The 17407-nt window shown below is 37.2% G+C and overlaps 1 protein-coding gene across 12 annotated transcripts in view; it reads left to right on the top strand.

The window, feature by feature from the left end:
• LOC139115546 (diacylglycerol kinase theta-like) overlaps nt 1-17407 on the top strand; it is a 90441-nt gene extending 73034 nt beyond the window's left edge. For 5 of the 12 annotated variants that reach the window (XM_070677752.1, XM_070677750.1, XM_070677744.1 and 2 more), the window contains 13 exons: nt 125-215; nt 1488-1601; nt 3588-3722; nt 5570-5720; nt 6279-6317; nt 7167-7282; nt 7544-7695; nt 7994-8142; nt 8806-8914; nt 9294-9653; nt 10301-10472; nt 11333-11431; nt 12494-17407. In XM_070677752.1, coding sequence (XP_070533853.1) covers nt 125-215; nt 1488-1601; nt 3588-3722; nt 5570-5720; nt 6279-6317; nt 7167-7282; nt 7544-7695; nt 7994-8142; nt 8806-8914; nt 9294-9653; nt 10301-10472; nt 11333-11431; nt 12494-12667 — 1861 coding nt within the window. In that variant the 3' untranslated portion in view covers nt 12668-17407. Of the gene's footprint in view, nt 1-124; nt 216-1487; nt 1602-3587; nt 3723-5569; nt 5721-6278; nt 6318-7166; nt 7283-7543; nt 7696-7993; nt 8143-8805; nt 8915-9293; nt 9654-10300; nt 10473-11332; nt 11432-12399 lie in introns of all 12 variants that reach the window. The other 7 variants (XM_070677754.1, XM_070677749.1, XM_070677748.1 and 4 more) reach the window with 4 other exon arrangements.

Genomic DNA, 17407 nt, shown 5'->3' with positions numbered 1-17407 from the left:
CTGTCTCCTGTTTTGGAGATATGGCTTGTAGTCCTTTGAGGGTTACGTTTTTGACACAGATCTGTTAGAACAAGTCAATTACATGATCAACCAATTAATTTCTTCCAATATTTCTTTGTTTCAGAGTGCCAGTTGCATACAAATCCATTTCTATCAATAACTTCATCTCAGTGGAGGAGGTGATTGAAATGGCATTGCATAAGTTTGGTTTAGAGGTAGGCCTCGTCATTCCATTTCTTTGCTATAGGTGCACACCACAGTCCCTCCACCAAGTGGAGGGACTGTGTGCACACAGAGCGTAGAATATGTGATTGTATGTCCGTCTAACTTGTGGCCATTTCAGACTTCTTGCAAGTGGGATGTTGTGTTGGTTTTTTTGCAAATTTATAGGGATTGTCTCTCAGATTTATTTATTATTTATTATACATGGGTTTCTAATTTTTAGGATTTTTTCGCAATAGAAATATAGTGTGATGGATTTCACATTTGGCATGTAAATTTCATGGGATACTTCATTTTGATATATTCAACTTATAGTGAAATTTTCATAATTTTAAATATAAATTTAAGGTCTTGCTTGGGTAGTACTTTCTTGTTTTGAAAACTTTCTCTGATTAATTACTCGTTTGCACCTTGTGATATTTGGGTTTGTAACTTCCCTTTGATCACCTCATTCAGATTATTACAAATCATGATGAAACATGCAATGTTTTACTTTTGAAGATGTTTCCAGTGCTTTTTTAGTTTCAAGAAATAGGCTATGGTCTGTTGTATGAAATCTGACAATGTAGCTATACTGGCCATCAAGTTGTATAATTTCCAGCAAGTAATATCTCAATATCACCACGATTTTATGAAATCTTCCCCTGAAGAGACAAAATAAGATACTTGAAGTTTACTTAACTTTACCCCTACAGGTATTTCTATCTGGCAAGACAACCTTTCTTTCAAAATTCAATTTATGGCTGTTTTGAGAAGTAAATGTCGTAAACTATGATTGAACACTGCTGTCATGATGTATTTTGTATGACATATGTGTACTTTCACCAGATTGCATAGACTTTTCAAATTGTGTTCAATAAGATCTTAGGTCACGATGTTTAAGGTAGTATGCACCTCGAAAATGAAAGACTTTAACTTTTGCTCAAACTTTAAACTATAAACCTTCAAAATTAAGAACAAAAATCAGGTGCCACTGGGCAAAATTTGTAACATAAGAAATAAATAACTCATTATTTGCCAACACTTGAAATTCAAAATGGCCGCATCCATGCGTTAACTCGACTTGGAAAAAAATGAAATTTTCGATTTTCAAAAAAATAAACCAAATGAAAAATTCATTTAATAGCTCCATGAGCTTCAAAATGAGCCCCCTGCAAGTTTGAGAGTCTTAACATCTTATCCCTGAGGCCCATTCTACTTTAAAAGGCTAGCCACACTTAAGTGAAAAAACTGGAAATTTGTTGTTTGTACTATCATTACAACAGGATGAAGATCCCAAAGAGTACAATTTAGTGGAGGTTGTGTTAGATAAAGGGGTTCAGGATAGAGTGATGGATCGTGAGGAATGTCCCTGGCCACAGTTGGTGGAAGCAAGACGGGTAAGTGAATACAATAGCAGCTGCTGCAGGGGCTGCCTTTTTTTCTAGTCTTTCTGGCCTTGTTTTACTCAGAAAAGGTATCCAGATATGGTAGTTTGTGAGACTTTTATGAGAAGTTTGTAGAAGGAAACTAGCGAGTTTGATTCTTCCGACAGGATTGCTCTGAAAATTGCTAGTAAACCAACCTCTAATAGTCGTACATTCATGAAATTTTGTGCATAACTCAGACATCTAAAGGTCTAAGAAACTTCATTGTCCCTCTGGGTAATTTAGACAAAAACTTTCATTTACAGTGTAGAAGAATTTTTTAATCAGAATGGAAGTGTTAAAATCTGAAATCACTTTGTCGGATAGGCAAAAAATCAGCAGATCTCATCACTGTACCCATGATATTTTCAACTTATTAAAAAGAGGACTTTGTTCATGCAGTTGGATTACAAAAATGTGCCCTCTGTTATGAAGAGAATATTACATTAAATGAAAATGTATCGTTATAGGCATAAAGTTTATCACTCTTTTCAACAGTAGTTCTATCAAACCTCCAAAATTCATGAAATTTAGGAAGAAATTGCAAATGATTTTAAAGAAAAGAACACAAGAAAGTAACTGATACATAAGGAAAGGCATGAAATGTTCATTTGAAATGGAGTTGTGAAAATGTCACAATCTTGCAGTAAATCATTAGTGAGGCTGCATTTGCATGCTAGGAAAAGAAGGTCACGAAGAAAAGTATGAAATTTTTATTGGAGGATTGATTGGTGAGACTGCCAAGCTGCTAATTTATGATAATGAGGCAACACTGTCTCAAGCTACACTTTGCATTAATGTGTATATCTATACTCCTGAATCACCTTTTAATACAATATGTGACTCCCATGACCTTTGACTCCAAAGTGCTACCCACAATGCATTAGGTATCTGCCACCTGCCCACATTCAGTACTGTCCTTTCATCATTCATGTTTGGTGTGAACATGCAATTTGGTATGCCAACATCTTCATCCCCTAGAAAGACTGACACTGTATATAACATGAGGGCTTAACCATTAATGCTGAAATCTTCTTCCAGGTTGCATGTATTTTTATGTTGCTGACTTAGAATCACAAAATGTTTCAGGTCATGCGACCTGAACTTTGAGATATCTGAGCCTGGAGATCTTTCTCAACTGCCTCTTATATTGCCAATTTTGTATTAATCATTGCTTTCAGCATCCCTTCTGTTGTAAGAGCTGTGGAACCATGCATGAGGTTTATGTGTACTTTCTCACAGCCCCTGGTTCACTACATAGGTTTTTTTGTGTGTTTTTTTAAATAAAAGCTATAAACCATTTCAGATCTACATAACTGTACCGGTAAATATGCAAGACAAATAAAAGTACAAAGAATTAGTCTGAAAAAACTTCTGATTCTGTAAATCACTCTGATGTGCTTTCAACGGTCTGGCTTAGCCAGCCCTAATTGCGTAGAGAAACCAGGGCAACTGATTAAGTCTATGCCAGCTAGCTGAGCTGGGCTTCATGAGTTGAAAATCAGGGCCTCGGCGTAGCCAAAGAGGGGCTGTGAGAGAGTCTAATGCCTACTGATATTGACCCCTCTGTGTATCTTTGTGTTCGGTCTCTGAAAGTCTCAGCTTCATGTACCGGAAGCCAAAGCTACAACTCATAAATCTATTCTTTTATTCCAGAATTTAGAATGGGAATCTTCAAAAGCTATTCTTTCTTCATTACTAAGTATGATAGGGAAGTTGCATGAGCAATCTTTTCAAAATGTTTGCAATACATGTAAAAACTGGTCTCTCCATCAGAATCATCTCATACTGGAACTTTAAGCAATGTTGAATGATATCATTAACACTAAAATGAAAAATACGCTTCATTACTTTCTCCTTGTGTATAGAATTGTATCAAGCTGAAAAATTGTCAATGCTATGGCGATAACACAAGCTTGCAATACAGTGATGTTTTCATTCAATGTTGTCTCGTTTTAGTATCCAGGCCATCTTGAGATGCTTCACTTCTATGATGATCCGCAACCTGTTTGCACAGAAAATTACTTTCCAAAATGGATAATGTCTCCTCCTAAGATTTTGTCCAGTGATGTAGAGATCGTCGTACTGCTTGAGGTGGTCAAGTTACTCTCTAATTTCATTTCTTTTCTTTTTTTTTTTAATGTTGTGTCACAGTCCCCTTGATCAGGACTGTGTTGTTTATATCATTGACCTTGATCCAGATGACAATAATTGGGTCAAAAACTGGAGCCAGAAGACAAAAAAAATGCTCTTGGAATCTTGCATGCTATGTACAGTTTCCCTTCTCCTCCGTTCTGTGAAGTGCTGTCACTGTGAATTCTTTCCTCCACTGTGCTAAGGAATGCTGGGAGTTGTGCAGTCTTCCAGCAGACTGTTGATCAGCAAATGCTTTCAAAAGTGTAAAAGTGCCTCACCACAAAGTGCCTTTTATACATTTACTAACACCTCCACTTTGCTATGTTTCATACAATGCAGTCCTGAACAAAAAATTGCATTAATGAGCTTTGAAATCTATTTATTTATGTTATAGTTTTGCACGTGCTCAAAACTTACGTATTGTTGTTGATGGAGTCAAATTTAGTCTTGACTCATGGTCCTTTTGTCAAGTTTACCAGTTGAAGTATGTAACTAATCCATCACAGAAAATGCTGAAGATGATATGTGTGGATTTTTTTTATTTTTAATGTACAGAGATTGAAATATATTCATGGTTGTCAAGTCTTGTTGTAACAGTATCTCCCAACATTCAAAATTACCACTCTCAAAACAATAAACACAAGGTTTTTTGCATTTGCAAACAATGTTTCAGGTACATTGTGCCCATTGTAATTTCTTTTGCATTTTGCCGGCAATTGCAAGTATTCTGATCTTCAGTGTTGCATAAATTCAAATTGCATGGTGAGACTCAGAAAGGCTATGTGAAAGCATGCCTTCTTTATTCCAATCTACACTGGTCTAGGCTTTCTTTGTAAACACTAGGATGACTTTCGCTGTTGTCTTCCATTTCATTTGCCTCATGTCATCTTCTGTCAAAAGTGCTGTGCATTTGTTGCCGAACACTCATGGCTTAGTGATTTTCCTCTTAATCAGAACTCCTTGCTGGCATGGTGCCAGCTTGACTTAAATATCTTTGATATCCTGCTAGATAATACAGTATAACTGGCATCTTGGCTCAGTAACAATCCGAACGTGTCATTGCAAGGAGGTTAAAGGTCATGGTGGAGCAGATGTCATGTTCAAATATAATGGGATTCAAATGCCCCGATATTTCAAGGGAAACTACAACTTTAGCAGTAAATAGGAAGTGGTTTTATTATCTAAATGGCAGAAACAGAGATATTTGTGAAACATGTTTTGAAAAGTGTGCTTGGCGTGTTCTCAGTTAATGGAATCTGTGAAGTGCCCTGTTACTTTGGGAGTGGGATAGATTTCAAGTCATGATTCTGTCCTCAAAATGAAGTTCAAGGTCAAGAGAACATGTGAAATGGCTTCACATAAAGAAGCAGAACTTTTCATTCGTGTTGACAGAACTGAATCCTTATTATAATTGATGATGATTTGAAGAAGCACCCATCAGGGCATTGGTCTAAATGGGATGAGGGCGCTCTTAATGAACCCACTCAGAAAAAAAAAGATATTGCATTGTAATCCACTGTTATTGCATTAATTATCAGAGGATGAAACACAGAACATCGTTCTCCACAGGGATGTAACTTTGCTATTATTTACATAGTTTTCTCATCAGTGTATTTTAATTTTTTTTAAGTTTTAACTGTTGATCTGTGGAAGTGTCACTTTCTGCTGTTCTCATTGACTTTTTAGGTAAATACAGATTAAGGGAGAGATCCTTACAAGATGCATGCAGTGCAGGTCTTTTTAATTTAATGACCACAGTGTAAATGTACTCTTAGGATTGAAATGCTGTTCTCCTGTTCCAACAGAATTCCCTACGGAAAATGAAACAGACACGGTACTATCTCAGGAAGATTAAGGAGCGTCGACACGACCGCTCGGAAATGTACGTGGGCAACCTGCCCATCAACTTATCAGATCACAGATACAAGCAGATCTTTCAGAAAACCTTAGCAGATGGTAAGTTCCTTTACCTTTGATATCTTGTCATCAAAGCCCACAGAACCGACTCTTTTTCAATAGGATAACTGAATTAGCCAGACTAAACGTGGACCATGGTATTGTCAAATTGACCTTGTGACATATCAATTTGCAGACCAGATGACTCTGTCATAGGTATGCCACTCACTCATCATCGAAAAGTACCGACAGTAAAGTTGACCAACCATTCAAATATACTGGTTTGCCAACCAAGCAATAAACTGACTTGTAATTTTGGTTTCCGTTGCACAACGATGGTGTAACCCATTCACGGGAACACTTGCTAACTTTATGGGTGTAGGATGATGATGTACAAGCTACACCAGTTTGGGTTGTGTAGACTAGCTAGACTAGATCAATAATCTTACCTGCACTTTAAACAGAAGTGAAGATTTTTACAGTGTATCTTTATGAGTCTTTCTGTCTGTACTACGGTACACTGTCACATTAGTAAGTATGTTATTTAAGAATGAAATTTTCATGAAAATCAAAATTGTTGGTAAATTTCAAAATAAATTTTGTCTCATTTATTTTTAGTTGCACAGTTCACACTAGGAGCTGTTTATGCACAAAATGGTAAGTTTGGTGAACAGCTCAATGACATGTTTGATTGTATTCTGAAATATACCTATCGAGGTAAAAGATCATGCTTCTGTCTCAACCATATTGCTATCAGTATGGTGTTCTACCAGTATGTTTCCATTACCACTATTGAAAACAAGGGTTACCGGAATGATACAGAAAATGGGGCTTATTCCTAATTACATCAAAGCTCTATCATTGATAAGCAACAATAAATATTTATCCAAATTTTTTTCACAAGATTGGATAAGCAACTTTGTACTTTCATAGAACCAATGTTTAGAATGAAACTGTAAAAAATGACATATCAAAATCTTATCATAAGACAACAAACACATGTGCAAAAACAACAAAATTTGCCAGTTTCTGTTGGCAAAAGCCGCTGTTGTATGTGCACAATATGATGTGTTCAGTGCAATCCCAATAAGTGCTTTTGTCGAAGTTGAGGGGATGCATAAAAAACAACAAAATCTGGCAGAGTTTCTATCAGCAAAAGCCGCTGTTGTATGTGCACAATATGATGTGTTCAATAACACCTACAATCCCAGTAAGTGCTCTTGTTGAAGTTGAGGGGATCGATGCATGAGACTCCTTGGAAACCAAGCTATCTTCATCTTCAGTATCTCTAAATACAGGAATGAGTTTCTTTTAGTTTTCGTGACCTCTCTCTTTGAGGAAATATATTTATTCACAGACATCAAAAGTTTCATCACAATTCTGTATTTCAAGAACTAAAACTTGGCAGGTGCTTTAACAGACAAATTTCACCTAGATTAACTTTAATTCATTACCAAAGTGTACATTGCAACTCAAGGAGATGTCACTGTGTTTATTTCCCATCAGGAGCATGTGTATTAGTCTTTGAGGATGTGGATGAAGCTGAGAGTTCATACCACATTTTAAAAGAAGCAACTGTTGATGATAAAAGTCTCATTGTCCTCTTTGTTCCTGAAATTCACGTGAGTTAACAATTTGCCTGTTTGATATTGTTTTATAGATTACGTTATATTGCATGATGGTCAACATCAGACAAGCCACAACTTCAAGTGAACTGAGCAGTTTCACAGTTCCATAAAAGATCACACTTCACAAATTCCTCAGTAAAGTGAATATATGTTTACAACAGATCATTTTCCACTTTTTGTGTGTTGGTTTTCCCTGGTGAATTTCTTCACAGTTTTTAAACCAGAACTCACCAAAATTAGTCGCTCACTTTTCAGCCTGAGAGACTGGACGAAGACAGCTGCCCGCTACTGGTATTTGTGAACGTGAAAAGCGGTGGATGTCAGGGCGTTGAACTCATACAAAATGTGAAGAAGCTAGTCAATCCTCACCAAGTCTTTGACCTTGATCAAGGAGGCCCTCTACCTGGGTAGGTGAACTTTGACCCTAATGGCATCCCCAGCAAGTCTGATATCTCAATCTAGGAGGCCCTCTATCTTTCTGAATTTTCTCTGACTCCATGTTCTGGAGCACAGGCGTTCTGTGGACCAGGTAGTTTGTAAAAGTGTAGTTTATGCTACGCTCTGACGTACTGATACGTAGCCGTACCACCAAGGTGTGAAACAGAACAGAATATGTACAAAAATGGATGACATAAGAATGCTGTTTTCCCTTTAATAATTGTATGCGGCACTCATGATTTCTTCCATATTTGAATTAACTTTCAGTCTGCATGTGTTCAGCCAACTTAAGAAGTATCGTCTTTTAATCTGCGGTGGAGACGGTACAGTTGGCTGGGTGCTGTCGGTACTGGACGACATGAGCCAAGAATCTGTATGTAGCAGGCCACCTATAGCAATATTACCTCTCGGCACAGGTGAGCCCAGAAAACGTTATCTTTTCTACTGCCCCCTAACATTCCAAGGTTCTGTTACTCATCTTCCTTACCTGGACAGTCCTTTGATGCCTTGAATTTGAAAAGTACTTGTCCATATTGACAGGTTGAAATTTTCAGTTGACTAGATTACCTGTATCAATCTCATCTGTCTCAGTAAAAGTTGCAATACATGCAAATTTGGTGATTTTTAGAAAAAATGTTTTCACATTAAGTGGAAAAAAAAAGTTAAAAAAAGGCTGGATGGATGATACATTTAGTATTTTACCGATAGGCTACCACTTTGAATACAAGCTTAAGAGCACACAAATATCTCGAGATCTGTGAACACTTTGATCATATATGCATCTAGCAGTAGTGTTGCAGCATTGTTTGGGAAGCTATTTTGCATATGACAAATTTTAGTGCCCTGATGATTTTGACATTATTCGGGAAGTAGAATATTAAAGATACAGTATTTAACATACAGAACTAAGTATAAAGTGCTGGTACTAGAACGTTATCATATCAGCATCTGACTGATCAGCTCAAGTGTTGCTGGCCAGTTTGAATGTTAGTTGAACAGGACATTTACGTGAGAGTCAACCATCTACACGATGATGTTTTTAAATACTCTATCTTTTTTCCTTGTTTCAATGTAAATAGGAAATGACTTAGCTCGCACACTTAAGTGGGGTGGAGGATATGAATACGGTGATGACATTTATCCGATTTTACGTGCAATTGTTGATGCTGAAGAAATCAAACTGGACAGGTGAGTGAAAGAGACTGATGATGTCATTTCTGTCACAGCCTCGTGATCTCTTTATTTTGATTTCTGTATGAGAGCAGTTTCATTGCACCCACAATCCAAGTGATTCAGACAGAATGCATTGGATTCGATAAAAAAAGCAATATACAATTTACCAGGAGGATTTGTAACTTTGCCTCTTCATGATCACCATTTACAAGTCCTGACTTTGAAGCCATATTGGATCTGAGTACTAAACAAATTTGCATGTTTTTGTGCAAGTGAATTTATAACAGTCAAAACATTGGTAGGTAATCTACATGTACATGCATTTTTGTCTAAAGAACGTCATGTACTTGATTTGTAGGTGTACGTACTATTAAATTGTGCATTTTCCTTGCAGATGGACTGTAATATTTGAACCAGACGGCAAACTGGTTGAATGCGACAACAAATCCAACTCCTCAACTAGCAGCTCAGGCAATGACGATATGCCCAACATGTTTGTCATGAACAATTACTTTGGAATTGGGATTGACGCCGACGTCTGCCTGGCGTTCCACTTGAAACGGGAGGAGAACCCGGAAAAGTTCCAGAGTCGGATCTACAATAAAGGGGTTTACTTCAAAGTTGGGGTGAGGAAGATGATGCAAAGAGAGAGGAGGTCCTGTAAAGATTTGTATAAAGATTTGAGGGTGGAAGTGGACGGTCAACGACTTGAATTACCCCCTCTGGAGGGGATTATTTTACTCAATATCGGAAGGTAAATTTTTGTTCCTCACCAGTGATGATTCTTAAAATTTTTACTGACTTCAATTTCTGTTGTTGTCAACAGATAAAGTCTTGCAAGGGTAGTAGTGAGAAAAAACAACATTCGTTCATGTATATTCTCAGGTTATCATTGTGATTTAAAATTCACCGAAGTACAAATGATATGGTCTCTTTTGTGACAGGTGCTTGATAATGCCTAGTTGGCAATGAACACCAGATACTTGATTCGTTTAATCCTTCCACCCCCATTTCCCTCTCATAAGGTCCAACTTTACCTTAGAAAACAATTGGATTGGTTCAAACCATGGTGGTGAAAGGGTTAAAACTCTAGTAATCAGTTCGTTCATTAAGAGTGAAGCAAGGTGCAACATTATGCATTTTCACACAATACTTAACCCTTTGAGTGCTATATTTTTTTCCACCAAAATTTTAGTGCAACATTTTACCAATTTTTATGAACTTTTCTGTAATTTTTCTGATAATTTGGACCAAATGAACATCATATTTCATCAGCCGCAGTTTTTTATCAAAAGTTTGGCAAAAATCTGACAAAAATTGACTGAGGTATATTTTATAAGGGCGACAGAAATTGACTTTGGCGCTCAAAGGGTTAATGGCATCTTCCTGTTTAATCCATAGCTGGGGATCAGGGGCTGATATCTGGGGCCAAGATGATGACGGAAGTGGACGCTGGAAGAAGTCATCTCCGTCAGATGGCAACCTCGAAGTGGTTGGCTTGACCGGAATAGTTCACATGGGACAAATACAGAGTGGTCTTCGGACTGGAGTACGTCTAGCTCAAGGATCACATGTAAATATGAATCATCATCATAACATATTATTAGGATGCTATTTTTTACCAAGCTGAATTTTGTGTGTCTCGTTTAGTCCGTCACAATCTCCAAAATATAGGAAATTCAAGTTCACAAGTACTAATAATAGTAAGTGAAATTATGATATTTCAAAAATAAACAGTCCTTTTAGCTACTTTTGGGCATTGAAGTTTTGATGATATATCAAAGCAGATTGAACTCGCAGGATTATGGTGACTTGCAAATTTCTTGAAAATTGGGTATATTTGCTACTCAGTAAACGGAGCGTTGCATTGCCCAGGAGGAGGCAAAAAAAGATGAAAGTCTGGTTTATTATGTGAAAATAGCATGTACAGTATGAGGTGACATGTTGTATACTGTACTTACACTTTGTGTGCTTGGAATGTTTGTGCCTTGTTGTGTTCACACACACCTCAAAACAGTCAGTTTTCAACTTTTCCTCAAACTTTCCTAGAGATAACTTGAAGCCAATCTCTTTCAAAATCTAGAATGCAAATGTGGACAAATAGGAAAATGATTTACCTATTAAATGTATCAATATTTGAAATACAAAACGGCTGATATTCCAATGTCAACTCTATGAGAAAAATTTAGATTTTTTATTTTCACGAAACCCAGATGGTGTAAACTTCCTTACTCCAGAAGCTTTGAAATTAGTCCAGGCATGCAGTCTACTAGCAAGGCATTGTAAAAATTTGAAAGTCTGGTAAAATCTGGCCCTGAAACACGTATGCCACCTGATGCAGAATACCTGAAACATTATTTTCAACCATTTATACAGCAAATGAATACATCCATTTGTTATCCCATTCAATTGCTCTTTATGCCAATCTTGCAGATTCGCATTTGGATGAACAGTGATATGCCAGTGCAGGTAGACGGAGAACCTTGGATGCAGCTTGCTGGACAAGTTGTGATCACCAGGTCTGCTTTACAGGTATGGACAACCACCCCCACCACCGCCTTTTACTTTCAGCTCGTCTTTGATTTTGAAAATCAGACACACTCCTCAGTAAGAGTTTAGTCGCATTCCTCCCTACATTTACGTGTATTGGTGAAGAATAATTTTTGCATTGTAAGTGAAAACTTTAGTATGAAAAAAGAAGTTAGGTTATCCCAGACCTTTGCTACTCAGATTTTCAGTGTATAGTTAAATCATGTGGATTATGAATTTTTTATTTCAACTTCCAGGTTCAGTCTTTTGGCCTCAGGAAAAAATGCAATCTTCTTTCAACATAGTTGCATTCTCTACTCAACTAATACTTTCGTTGCTAGATCTCCTACATTCCTTAGCGTAGAACACTAGTCTAGTAGAAGCCTAGAGTCTCGTAGATTTTTCTTTCCACCTGCATGTGACTGTCACATGACTAGAAAGTTTATCACATGACTCTCCACCTCCAATGCTCGGCTTTATCTTGTGACTGTCCTTATCCAATGACAAGTGTCTTTCTTTAGACGTAGTTTCCTCATTGATTACTCAGCCTAACTGTGAGATTTAATCTTTTTGAGTATTATAGTTGAAAAAAACGAGACTTTCAATATTTCTTTTTAACAAAAGACAAGAAGAGGAGTAAGGGAAAGTGTATTGTGTACTGAAATAGAGCCATTTAGGTATCAACTTTGAAACAGATTTTACTTTCAAGATTGGTACAGAGGGCCCGTCGTGTTTCTGTTACGGGATATCACGGTGGGCAACTGGGAAAATTTGAATCTCATGGGAGAAGAGAAACGAAATGAAATTTATGCATAGACATGCTACTCGGACAGATAACGGAGTAGCTTTAGTTGATATCCACAGTGTGGCTGAGTATTCTCCGGTCACCCTCCATCTTAGTATCTTGCTGTTTGTGCTCGTATGCTTGATCCTTCATGTTCTAATATCTTTCACCACCCCTTTTTCTGTAGGCAACGATGTTGAAGAAGGCCAAGATACAGCGAAGAAACACAGACCCTCAAATTAATTGCTAACACCTCTCCAACCCATATCTTTATCACCTAGGCTACAATGCTTAAGAAATCAAAACTGAAGATCAAACGAAGAAACACTGAACCGACCATACTTAACGCCACGTCACCAACTGAAGACAGACGGTCGCCAATCGACGGAGATCCCAGGAAAACCGAACCGCCCCGACTGCTCGCAGTCCGAAGTGAGGAGCTTAATAAAGTGTAGGAGGAACCCAGAAGATGTTTAAAAACAAAACAAAACAAAACACAAAAAACCAGTGGTGCTGTTTTTGTCGGACATACTCAGCATGTAGGTTGTATCGACTACTTAGAAATCTGACTTTAGATCTGTTGTAAGCAGTAGAAACAAGGGCTCAATACCAGTTCACAAGACAAAAAAAACATACAGATCAAAATGGTTGGAGGATTTAACCGCTGGTGATGGAATTATTGTAGTTCTAGTAGCGACTTAAACTTTAATCGGAGTAGCTGAAGACAGCTGTAATACCGTAATATAAAATATCTTATTTCAGTCCAATTTACTCCAAAAAAAAACAAAAAAAAGGTTCTTTATGACCACTGTAAAGAGAACACTAGGCTTACTTTCTTGTAAATATTCTGTTTAATAATCTTAAATTCCAGTGTGTTTGAATTTGCCCATCTATCACAGCCTAATGTATACCATAGTTTGGGGTCAAAGGTCAGAGGTGAAAAGACAAAAAAGGGCTCGGAAAAAAAGAACACCCAGTAGTGTTTGTAAATGAGTCTATGGAAATGTACACTGACTACCACTAAATCTAGAACAGGCCTTGGCTCTACGATTCACCGTCTTATACTTGACTGTCAAAATTTATCTACAGACCATGTTGGTCCCAAATTTTCTGGCTATAGTTTTAGAAGCAGGCATCTAGTGGCCATAGTTATAATTTTTTCTTCCCTTGTTCATTTGATGTACAGATCTCTAACCTAATATTGTATTTAAAGAGGTTATCTATCAGAAACAAAATATTTATTATAAAGTGCTTTCAGTCTCCATTAGAGAAACTAAAATATTTCCTTGAATGTGTTTTAGATTTTCTTCCTTCTTTGCAATAATATCACTGAGTTTAGGACAATGCAAGAGATACATGACAAGTTCCTGAGAGCTGTATTGATAATTCCAACATTCCTGTGTGGTTCTCTATAGCTCCCTTAAGTGAATGAAAGTTTTTCACACCAGTCCAATCACTGCAGTGTGCAGTGTGCAGCCCACTCCTATACATGTCGACTTTGTTACACGTCAGTCCACAGGGGATTTACGTCTCAGTAGTTATGTACACATAAATCAACTCAAGTTTAACATCACGATCAGCTAATGTGCGCATGAAATGATCACATTGAGTTCAGATCCACAGATTGCAAATCTGTTCAAGATGAACCACAGGTGTGTGTTGAAAAAATATATGCAGCAGAGAAAAATGAAGCAGTTTGTTTGCAATCCATGCAAAAACTACTCTTTTAATAGTCGATTGTGTAAATATCTAATCATTCATGAATACTGATGATGATGATATGAAAGGCAACACTTTTCAAAAGTGTCAAGAAACTCTGTGATTTATCCAGCAGGAGAAGGAAACGATTTTCAGAATTTTAAATCAAGAGCGAATTGCTTCATTAATGTTTGCAAACTTAAGATCCTTGAATATAGGATATTTGCCTGTAAACCTTGCTGCCCTACCCTCCCTGTGTGCATGGGTCATCCTGGTCTTCTCCTTCTCTCAAGTTCTGATTCCTACCAGGCCCAACTGTTATTTTTCTCAAGCTTTATTGCCGCATGTAAAAGTGGGATTGTAGGGGTAAACAGAAAGAGATAGAGCATTAAAGGTATACTGTCACCTGTTCCAATTTTGCCACAGTTAACCATGGAAAGAGAAAATCTAACCAATCACAGATTTTAAGCGGGTGGCCGCTTTTAAAAAACAGCGCCCTCACATGGGCATTTTGGATACCAAGGAACGCCCCTTTGACCATATATGGACATATTTAGATTACAGATGACTGTATACCTTTAAAGTAGAATGTACCTCGGGACAGATATTCAGACTCAATTTTTTACAAAACTCTTTTGCTCTACAACTTGTGAGGGTTCATTTTGAAGCTCTTGGTGTAAGAAAAATTTATACAGTCTTATTTATTTGAAAATAAAAATTTTATTTTTCTCCATAGAGCCATTTTGAACTTTTAAAATCGATTATTTTTAGATACTTTGTTTCTCTAGTACCAAATTTCGCACTATAACCCCTGATTTTTATTCTTGATTTTTGACAGAGGATGGTTTGACGTCTCCTTAAGGAGAGTTTGAGCAAAAGTTTAGGTCTTATAATTTCAAGGAACCACTGCCTTAATAGATGCTGCAGGCAGAACTCATAAAAAGACAAAAGTGTTCTTTGTACAAAGTCACTTCGGTCACAAAAACTTGTGTGAATAGTAGAGTCAAAATCTGTGGAGCAGAGCTTTCAACAGGAAGTACACAAGTCATACTGGCATTTTGTTAGGCCAAAGAAAAAAATTGTGTTGTTCCGATAACCCGACCTACCCTATTTTTAGCCAGCCGACCCTAAACTTTTTAGAGCTAGGTAAACACGAAAGTAAAAATCAAAGAAAGAAAAAACCTGTAAAATCACATGTTCGTTACCTGGCATTTTTTTTCGCTTGAATGAGGATGTCTTTTCTGTTTTTATTCCTTTTATTTGTATGATACGTTTTCCTGGAGATGTTGTGGCTGGTGTTTGACCACCCTGAAAAGTGCATATTAAAATATGAATATATTTTGGAAAAAAAAATCCCTGCTGACTACTACCTACCCTATTTTTGAAAACCATGTTATCAGAACAGCACGATTTATTTTTTTTGGCCTTATACAGAGCGACATAATCAATTCATGAAGGTTGTAAAAAAATAAGACAAGAAGAAACTTGAATCAAAGGTGAAATTTGGTGAAGTAGCCAATGCATGGCTTGACTTGACTCTCATTGCTCTTTGCTTTGTATTTAGATTCCCTGATAGCTTTACCAATGTTTCTCAGATCCATGTGTTTATTTAGAACCGCCCAGTTACTGTAATAATTTAGTGGTTAGGCCTCTACCATTTGGCGTCGGTAGAAAATGGTTGCAAAAAAGGATGATCTGGTTACAAATATGAAATATTTCAGGTATCAAACACTTGCTACAACTGTTGTTGCCAAAACAATACCCATCATCTTGATATCACTGACCTACTAAGCTAACTTATGTGTCGTTACATGCCTCACACCTTGCAAAGTATCCAAACTCCGGTCTTCAGGGTATAGCCAAAAGTCGAAACATTACATGATGTCTGCAATGTGCTCATTTCCAGCCGGTCATTGGTGAAAGTGACTGGGCTGTTCACTAAAGTGTGGTGGGAATTTTTTTTTTATCAAAACGTCAAAGGAGTTTCTCATCCACCCATGGAGGAGGTAACACTTGTTTATTTATTCCCAATCCCTGGCCAGGCTGCCTGTCATTGATGATTTGCCACCATTTTGAAATAATTTTGAACACCTTGCTTTTTGTCAGCCACAAGTTACTGTGTCACCTTGAAGAACATTGAGACCCATGCTCAGAGAAGGAAGAGGGCAGGCAAGGTCATTTAAAAGTTTCACATACCTCAAATTTCACCCATTTACCACCAAATTGTGGTACCAGCCTTGTTTTCTCTATTGGGTAAAGTTGGAATTATTAAGAGGACAGTTGGTGTGAAAGGAGGAAGAGATGCGCCATCATGTGAGAGGACTTGTAAAGCAAGTACATGTACCCATTGCAGTAATATGTAACTACTAGCCCATGTTAAAAACTCATTCTATGACAGCAGTTGTTATTAAGCTTCACCAGTACTTTAGTCCGTTTTTGAAGTACAAGCAGCTGTTTGGAACCATTTCAAAAGTGGCAGACTTTACCTTTTTTTTCTGCTCCTTGCATGGAGGCTGCTCCAGTATTTTGCTTTTTAGTGCAAGGGTGGAATGGCATGACAACAACTCAGGCTACAGTTTAAACGACAAGGGACAAAAAAAGCAGGGTACAGCAAGTCATTTAAAAAAGTACTAGCTTTAATATAATAAGCATTGTGTCAAGTCACAGTGCCAAGTGTGACGACACATACTGCTATATACACCTAACTACACAAACACTTGTACATACATACACGTATGCACATTAACTTGTGCCGACATTGAAAAACACACCATGTGCAATATGTTATTTCTTATGCAGTTTTTAAAACCTTTTAATTTATGCAATAGATAGTGTGTTTTCCTAGCTAAAACTTGCTGCAGCCAATTGCTCATGAATAAATTGACCCCAGAATGGTGGGTAGATATGCCTAAACGTTGGCATTGTGGGGACCATAGTGTTAGGGTCTGCTCATTTTCAAACCAAGTGTGTAATTTCTTCTCTAAATTGAAATCTCAACTCAGATATTACTTGACTTTGAGAAGACATTGAGAAATGCAAGTAATCAATTTATCGCTGCATTCTCTCTTTCGAATCTTTTGAGAACTGCATACTGTTGCACTGTGGGTAATTCAGCTGCATTCTGGGTAATTCCAAGGACTGAGAGAAAAGGTGTAACAACTCAACAGAATTATATTTGTGGACTTCTCGATTTTTAGTCAATTTTTTTAGACTTGTTATTTTAAGTCAATTTGGGTATACAAAAAGGCAGCTTCGACATTACCATAACATATAAGTTTTCCTGTATCTTTCATAAACTGCAGACGCCTTCCAGTGACTCTATTTACTACCAAAACTTTGACTTTGACACACTCAAAGAAGGATATGTTAGAAATCAAAGCAAGCACCAGCAAATGTGATGATTTGCTTACAGGAAAGGTAGATAATGTTTCTGTATAGAGAGTATGTCCTTTTGAAGTCCAGATATTTGTAACGTTATTTTTCAAATTAGGATGAAT

This window comes from Ptychodera flava, chromosome 17 (assembly GCF_041260155.1).
Source record: "Ptychodera flava strain L36383 chromosome 17, AS_Pfla_20210202, whole genome shotgun sequence".
In the NCBI taxonomy this organism is placed as follows: Eukaryota; Metazoa; Hemichordata; class Enteropneusta; family Ptychoderidae; genus Ptychodera; species Ptychodera flava.
Note: the sequence above shows the minus strand (reverse complement) of the source record. Positions and strands in the feature narration are given on the sequence as shown.